At 36.7% G+C, this 9,115-nt stretch overlaps 1 protein-coding gene across 1 annotated transcript; it reads left to right on the top strand.

Annotated features, from left to right (window-relative positions):
• Positions 1-2,830: 2,830 nt before the first annotated feature.
• Positions 2,831-8,899, top strand: SGMS2 (sphingomyelin synthase 2; the record flags this gene model as incomplete). Its single annotated transcript, XM_079534672.1, has 5 exons — positions 2,831-3,285; positions 4,070-4,187; positions 5,071-5,224; positions 7,704-7,870; positions 8,696-8,899. 5 exons carry the CDS (start codon positions 2,831-2,833, stop codon positions 8,897-8,899), a joined length of 1,098 nt encoding a protein of 365 aa, XP_079390798.1.
• Between the last annotated feature and the right edge of the window lie 216 nt (positions 8,900-9,115).

Here is a 9,115-nt window from a genome sequence, read left to right as displayed (position 1 = left end):
ACCTGCTTGTGCACCTGAGGGAAGAGCAGGAAGAACTGGGAGGTGGGCTTCAAGGTGTGTGACTGCAGCAGACAGCTGGGCGCAGGGAAGCCAGTGGAGGTGCTACTTAACTCCTTTCACTCCTGTAGCTGAACAACTAAAGAGGTGCCTTGAAATAACTGTAATGTTTTCTTAGTTGAGTCGGGAAGTGCTTTCAGTGCTAAGAACTTGGTGATTTAACTGTTAAACTGGCTTCCTCTGTTGTGGAATAACTTTTTAAATAAAGCTGTGAAGCTGCGTCTTTAGTTTTGTTACTTTTCACTTTCTTTTCAGCATGCAGAACGTAAGGCATATGTTCTTCTTTGATCTTCAGTGATCAAAAGGAATGTAGTTTGCAGTGATTTAGTGATCTCAGAAACAGTTATGTGAGATAGAGATTAGGTGTTAGGAAACCAGAAGGATGCTTCATCAGTGTGATGTTTCATTGATGTTTTTTTACATTGGAACTCTTGATGGGAAAACCTGGAACTGTGTGGCTTCTTTTGTTAAATAGCACTGATGTTGTACTTTGAGGGTTAAAATTGCTGTGTTGGTGTGTGTGGGAAAATATAGCCTTCCCATGCTTGTTGTATGGCTTTGGATTAGTACAATTAATACAAATGTGTGTTCATATTTTCGGATTGGGAGTACACAGTACTGCTGAGAAACACGTACAGCTTCTTTCAGGAATCAGAAAGCAACAGTCAGCTAGTAGGGTTTCTTAAGTGAAGAGGCTTAAGCTGTTACTCTTCTACCTATAGAATACATTTTTCTATCAGTGCCGTATACTTCCCTTATTAGTAAGAACAGTAAGCTTGGGAGAGTTCTGAGCTCTGCTCATTGAGATAAGAGTAAACGGTTTTGAGTTGCTCTTGAAGCAGAGGGAAAGGGTTTTTTCTCTTCTTCCCATATCCGTTTTATGGGAATGTGAGACAAGTCATTGTTTAGGCTGTGGTGCTTACAGAAATCTAGAGGTGTGGATCAATATATTCCCATGTATATATCACAGTATTTTTGCTTAAATTCCAGAACTGATTCCAGAACTGAACTGAAATAATACCTGTTGGGACAGAGTGTATAAAAGCTCATTTTCTGTTGCTGATCTTCGGGAGTTAGCCATGAGCAATGAAGCACCATTTCAAAGCTATTTAATTAAAGGGTAGATATGTAGGAGGTGAGCATAAAGAAACCTGCTATAGAGCAGCTTACTTGATGTGGACTTCTTTGCTTTTGAAATCAAATCTTGTTAAAATGAAGAAAGCAGACTGATAAACTTGAAATAGGCATTGAGTAGGCTGTTCTTCCCTTGACTACTCCAACTGGGTTTTATGTTTTTCACGGCAACTAATAAACGTACTGATTCATGTGAGCACACAATACTTTGATCTGAATAAACGTGCACTGTTGACAGGGAGAATTGTAGTATGCCCTTGCTGATCTCCACCTACAGTGATCTTGTTCTCAAAAATTGGTTTTCAACAGTCAGGAGATCATGCTTTGTTCTTTCCTTCCTTTCGGATGTTAATTCCTGGTTCCAAACACGTGAAAACTTGTATGAATCTTACTTTACTTGGGAGCAGTTAATGATCCCTTTCTTTCTTTAGGCAGTGAGAAATGCAACTAGATAGCATAATGATGATAGCAATGGGATTTACATGCTGACTGTGCTTAATACCTTTCCTTAAAAGAAACAAACAAAATTTTCCAGATAGTGTTGATTGTCCTTGCTATAAAGAGAGAAATCAAACAGGTTTTTCCTGAACAGTTTTCTCGTAAATCCTAGTCTGTGGTGGAGCAGTCAGGCTTGTCCGTATTAACAGAATCAGATTAAAATAAATGCTGTGCTGTAGTGGATCTTGCTACTTCTTCCTGTTTGGAACGTAGTCTTAGACCCATTTTTAACTAAGTGAAGGACAAATAAAGATCAATTATTTTATTCTACGTACCGGTCTCTACAACAAAGCGCCTAATACAGAGGTATTTCTCAGTTCGCAAAAAAATCAGATGTTTAGTGGGTGCTACAACAGCTTTGAAGATGCACTGAGACTCTTCTGGTTGAAATAGTTATTCTGGGTCCCAGGAGACTTAGTGGAGCTATCCATTGAGTGAATTTTGTAGCTAATCAATCTTAAATACAGTAGTGCACTTCTGTTTTATTTCATCTGAACTAACATTGACTGATCTATATGGGTAAACCAAGGTATAATATAGAGTGAATCTGTAATCCAAAAGGAGTAATTTTTGTAAAAAAAAAAAAAAAAAAAAAAAAAAAAAAAAAGCTTTTGAGTAATAACATTCAATATTTTTGCAAAAACAGATTCGCTTTAATTCTAACGAGTGAGTGGTGTTAATGAAAACGTGTTTATATTGTCTACTCCGAAAAAAGCCTGAATTCATATTAGTGCCTAAACCAATCATATATCAAATTACTTGATAGGAATTGTTTTGAATTACTTTATCGTAACCACCTTTCTTTAGTTTCTTTTGACTGCATATATAAAGCGATACAAATAAACATTTTTATGATTTGTTGACCATCACATTAATTGTTCTGAAGGTTCTCAATATGTTTCTTTTTTTTTTTTTTTTCTTCTGTTTGCAGGTAGTAGAGCTATAAGGGGGGGGGGGGAAAGACTTGTCTCCACAACTTGCTTTACACTATCTTTTGGCACAATGGACACTTTGTAAGAGTTTTGCCAGTAATCAAAAATCATCTAGGAACAGGAACATTGGACTTCAAGGAGTAAGAGGCTTTAAGGAGCTCCTCAGAATCAGTCACTTACAAAACCTGGTTTAACCCTGCAGCCTGGGAATGAATACTATCGAGACCGCAAAACTTGAAGACCATATGGAGGGTCAAAACAATGACTCTGCTAATGGATACACACGCCCTACTCTCTCAGTCAGCGAGGAGAACAAAAATGGCAATAACAAACCGAAGGGCTTGTCGAATGGCTTGCGAAAATCTGCAAAGAAATATCCTGATTACATCCAGATTGCTATGCCTGCTGAATCCAGGAACAAATTTCCTCTGGAATGGTGGAAAACAGGCATTGCCTTTGTCTATGCTCTCTTCAACTTGATTTTAACAACTGTCATGATCACTGTGGTCCATGAGAGAGTACCTCCAAAAGAGCGGAGCCCTCCCTTGCCTGACAAATTTTTTGATTATATTGATCGTGTGACGTGGGCTTTTTCTGTATCAGAAATAAATGGAATGATACTAGTCGGACTGTGGATATTCCAATGGTTATTTCTTAGATATAAGTAAGTAGCTGTTTTTACCTGCTGTGTGCTTCCCAAACATTGCTTTCTCACATTTGATTTGGGTAAAAGAAATCTGTGGTGGAATCTGTAGCAATATTATAGAATAGAGCTGGCAGAAAATTAGCGGAGGGATGACTTAACTAGAAAATGTTTCAGTGTCGACATTGGATACAGAGATATGGGTGCTTCCTGTTAGATCTGTAGTGTCTCATGATTTGAATTTGACGCCTACATATGCTAGTCAAATTTACTTTGGAATTGAGTTTTCTAGAGTGTTTTTTAATTGAAATTTTTTTTGAAAAAAAAATTGAAATAATTGAAATTATGATGTTTAAAGAGAGAAAATCATGGTGATGTGGGTTTTTTTTTTTTTTAATCTGAGGAGAAAGCCATTATTTCCTACAGCTAAACTAGAAGCTTTTTCCATTGTCATTTGCTTAAGCTATAGATATTATAAACGTATGTTTGACTTTAACATGTGAGATGAAGAAAGGTCACTGAGTCAAGGAATATGGTACCTGATATCACACCTAAATTTGTTAGATATAGTAGGATCCCTATGGTATTTGCTGTATCTTAATATAGTAAAAATCAAGACTGAAACAGAAAAAAGATTTCTTAGTGTTTGACATTTAGAGAACAGAGTAGGAGATAGAGCTGCTCTGAAATTCTAGTGACTTAACTATCTAAACTAGATAAACTAGTGAAACTAGAGCTTCTTAACTGCTATATATATCATGTGTGTGACCTTTGAATTGAATCTTTTTTTCCCCTTCACTTTCAGATCAATTGTGGGACGCAGGTTTTTTTTTATAATAGGAACTTTGTACCTGTACCGCTGCATTACTATGTATGTTACCACCTTACCTGTGCCTGGAATGCATTTTCAGTGCGCACCAAAGGTAGGAGCCTTTGCTGCTTAATTCTTACATTAATCTTTACCTGAGTCCTTAAGGCTCATTAGAGCGAATACTAAAGCAGATATTTCGGAGACCTTGGGAAGGGTCTCATCAGTCTTGAGGTGTAGCATCATTCCTGTTCCATTTGGTTATTTCCAACTGGGACAACGTGACTTAACTCTTTCATCTGCTGTGTTTCTTTCTTATGATTCTCTATCTATTTGAAGATGCTTAATTTACATTTCACTGTTGTAGAGCTCCTCAAATGTTTCTCTCCAATAGCTTGCAAAATTACTTTGCCTGTAGTGTGCTTTATCAAGGGGTGGGAAGGGTAGAGACAGGGAAAGCTTATATGCCCTTCCAGCAAAAATATTTTGCTGCCATTAAAAGAAGAGGGTTTAATCGAAATCTGAAAGACTTGGTAGTTCTCTTGGATTTTTTTTTTTATTTTTTTTTTTTTTTTTTGGTCCACATGAGTATTTTCTTTCTGATTCTGAACGATCTGATTATCCCTTTTAGCTTTGTTGTCCTCAGAGTTGCCCTTAGGTGGCTAGGTGATACTGAATGTTTGCCTAACATTTTTATTTTTATTTTTTTTGAAAAGTAGAACTGATGGCAATTATTCAGATTTAGAGCAGGGCTTTTTTTTTTTTTTTTTTTTGTGTGTGTGTGTGTGTGTGTGTGTGTGTGTGTGTGTGTGTGTAAGTACTGAAGTAGTTGCTTCATTAGTAATTCTAAACTTAGTAAATTGAAAATGGGGGTGGGAGGGGAATAAAGATATTTGTGTCACTTTCTTCCTAACTCCACATATTGCTGAGGAAGAAGTTTATTCAAGTTACTTACTTTGTATCGTAACTTTTCTTGTGTTCTTTTTCTGGTGGTCTAGTTGAATGGAGATTCTCAGGCAAAGGTGCAGAGGATCCTGCGACTGATATCTGGTGGTGGTCTATCCATAACTGGATCTCACATCTTGTGTGGAGACTTCCTGTTCAGTGGTCACACTGTAGTACTGACACTGATCTACCTGTTCATCAAAGAGTGTAAGTTATGGCATATTTAAATAAATTCTCATTGTTTGCATCTGTTGTACTAAAAAGCACGTGATAAAAATGCATGTAAAATTGTTGCCTTCTAGAATTCATCAGTCAACTGTACACAAACTGTACATTTACATGTGTGAGAACAAATTGTGACTTTGCAGAGTGAAAATGGAACATAAGTGTAATAAGTATGGGCTTTAAGGGCTTAATTTGACGAAGACATTTGACTTGCAGCTTTATAAAAAGTGATTTTTTTCTTTTAAGCAGGCTAGCATTTCATTGTTCATTGACAGGATATTCGAATTTTGGCTCAAAACACGGTAGTTAAATATGCAAGCTAACCTTATTGAATGCTGGCTGGCTGCTGTGCTGGGGGTTTGAATGGTATTTTTCTGGCTTGATTACATGGTCACTGCACACTTGTACTACATCCAGAAGCAGTGTTCGTTCTCTAAGTGTACAGTAAGTTAATTATATCAAGCAGTGGAAAGCTGAAGGTTTGTTGTTTTTGTTTTTTTTTTTTGTTTGTTTGTTTTTTTTTTTTTTTTTTTACTCCTTGGATGGCTTCTGCTGGAGTCTCTTATACCTTTCCACTTGGTAAGAGTTTGGCAAACACATAGGAGACATAACTGGGGTTACGACTTCCCTTCTTCTTGTGTAGTATTGTGAGATATGGAGAGTGTGAGGAATTATCTTTGCACACACAGCATTGATTCAGAGAACTGAGCACCTACTACTGAGTCTGATCTATGGTAAGCTGTACTTCTGTCCTAGGAGCTTGACTGCTTATAAATGCAGTAGTGAAGAGTTTCCTCTCCAGTTTACATGTTACAAATTGCAATCTTTTCTTACTGTCATGCTCCAACCTGTGCAGGTGCTAGCTTGGATGATAGTAATGTGTCATTTTTACTGAAATATGATTAGCTAGCATCAGTTGAATTCCGTACTTTATTAAAATGCTGAGGGAGAGACGTTGCAGTATTATGCTATAAAAAAGCATAAATTAAGAAAAATACTTAAAAATACTAGTTTTAAATACTGCAGTCTTGAAATCTGTGGATTCAAGATGGTTCTTTAAACAGTAGTTTAAGATAAGAATAATCAAACTAATCAATTAGGCTTTCAAGTGAATGTTACTGGATGAATGGCATATGAAACTCGTTAAAAATATCAGAATAGTATTGGGAAAATAGCCTAAGAATTGACCTGTTTTCTCCTTTGTTTTGTGGATGTAATTGGAGCTGCATGCTGTTCCAATATGCTTGAGTGCAAGGAAGAATGCAGATGACTCAGTATTTAGGGTATAATTACTAGCTATTATCGTAACAGGTTGGAAGACTAGTATCACGTGTCTTTTGAAATGACCTCTGACTGCTGCCTCATTGCTAAGGATGTTTATCTGTGTAGTTGTCCTCTATAACTCATGTTTGGTACATGCAGATGTATGAGAGATGCATTGCTTTCCTTATTTCTGTTTCCTGTATAATTAGCAAAACATCTGCTGAGTAGGATTTTAAGAAACAGATATGCTCTGAACAGCATTTTACTTACTGCGTTTGTTTAAATTGCATATTTTTTTGACATGACGCATATCAGCAAAAGATGCATTAAGTTTTTATTTCTAGTTCAGTTTGGGACTTTTTTTTTTTTTTGCTCCTTCACTTTTTTTAAGTCACTGAGTTTAGCTTTGTACGGTTTAGAGGGATCTGAGAACTTAATATTGTTGGCACATGCACCGAAGCAAATTCCTTCTGTAGGCACTGTTTTGCACAGGATTATCCAAGTGCTGCTGGATAGGTTTCAGATCAGTAGCTAGTCTGCCAGTATTGCGTAAAATTCAAGGCTGCCATTGGACCTCAAGGGAAGGGTTGACAAAACTTACTACTGTGAGTAAAATGGAGCCTGTTAGACTCTCAGAAATTATGAGTGGTCGCTGAAACACAAGATATTTTCCAATGGGTAGAGAAAGGGAGGGGGAGTTCGGCCATTAAGTGGCTTAAGTGCGTTTTGAAAAATAGCTTGTTTCACTTCTTATGCTTTCATTAAGAGTTAACTGTGCATACTGTGCTTCTCCATACGGTGTATTCTTTCAGAGTAGATATCTCAGTAAAGTAGCTAAAACTAAGAGTTAAAGTAAGGATGTATTTTTAATTTCCCTGTTTAATCTGTGATCTCTGCACAGTTTACCTTGATTCTAGATATTTGACTTGAATATATGTTACTTGAAGTACAGAAGACAGAAACAGGACTAGAGTCAAAGTAGGCAAGCAAAATAAGAGTGTTTTTCTACGATTTGTGGGAGAGATGAAGCTAACTAGAGAACAAGTGATAGTGCATCTATTCATCCCCCGTCTGTGTTGTATGCTTTACTACTCAATAGTCTTTAATCATCTCTTCTCATTTTTCAGTTTACCCACTGAATTGCTGTAGTAATATGTATGTTTGCTTTTGTTCTTCCTTCATCTCCCTATTATTACAGATTCACCACGTCATTTCTGGTGGTATCACTTAATTTGCTGGCTGATGAGTGCTGCTGGCATAATTTGTATCCTTGTTGCTCATGAACATTACACTGTAGATGTCATCATTGCTTACTATATCACTACACGACTCTTCTGGTGGTACCACTCGATGGCTAATGAAAAGGTGAGTGGCAAATATGTTCAGAATCAATGTATGCCATGCATTTGTTCATTCTACCCTGAGGCCAAAGTGAACTCCTAACTTTGAAGGAAAAATAGAGAGTCTGTATCGAAGTTTAAACAAATTGGAAAAGGAGTTTGATTTTTTTTTTTTTTTTTTTTTTTTTTACTGTGATTTAAGTAAATATTTCATGCTCTAAGATATTCTTTTTGATCTGTAACTGTTAGTTTTTAAAAAGTGTTCTTGATATTCGGACATAATGAAATTCCAAGAACAAAATGCTTTTTATGTTATTGCAGTTGTGGATATGCAGTATAGCGCTTGATCATCTAAGCTTATGATAAACATTTCTTACCAACCTAAAATAGCTAGACCATAATTCCCATAGCAGCTCTACTGTAAGTATCACTAGAAAGTACATTTTTATAACCTTTTCAAGTAGGAATGTAGAATATCAGTTCTGAAGCCTTGTAATCTATTTTTCAACTATCAGTCATCAATGAAAACGTGACATACTTGAAAGGATGCTCACTCAAAAAAGACTTGGGTGCTTTGTCTCCCTAAGCTGCGTAGTGTTAGAGTTGCCCTTTGTGTTAAAGATGCTGAGTTTGCAGTACATGCTTGTATTATGATGCATGTCTTACCTGAGTATTCACTGCTTTTTTCAGAATAAATGCAGTGTATTCACATGTGTTTCTGCAAGGCAATGTGTCTTTGCAGATATGTACTCTAATGTAGATTTTTTTTGTTGCTGCTGTAGAACACAATAATTAATTAAACTTCTTGTCTCTGTGTCCTTCTCTTCCTTGCCTGCTTCTGCCCATACAGACTCTAAAGGTTTCTTCGCAGACAAATTTTCTCTCTCGAGCTTGGTGGTATCCAATATTTTATTTCTTTGAGAAGAACGTGCAAGGATCTGTTCCTTGCAGCTTCTCCTGGCCAATATCGTGGCCTCCCAGCTGCTTCAAATCTTCATGCAAAAAGTATTCACGGGTTCAGAAAACGGGAGAAGACAATGAAAAATCTACCTGAAGAAAAGAAAAGCATCTGCTCTGTTTTTTACCAAAATATTAATGCTGTAACCAAAGTTCTCAAGAGGACTATATTGTAACTGAAGAAGTGGACCAAACGGCTGTGCAATTGATTGGAAATAAATTGTAGACATGTATATTGCCATTTCATATTATTTTGTGATCACATGGTGCAGTGTGATGTGCTAATAGAATGCACTGCTGATGGGATTTTTCC

The sequence above is a fragment of the Tetrao urogallus genome (assembly GCF_951394365.1).
Source record: "Tetrao urogallus genome assembly, chromosome: 4".
Taxonomy (NCBI): domain Eukaryota; kingdom Metazoa; phylum Chordata; class Aves; order Galliformes; family Phasianidae; genus Tetrao; species Tetrao urogallus.
This window is presented reverse-complemented; position numbering and strand designations above follow the sequence as displayed.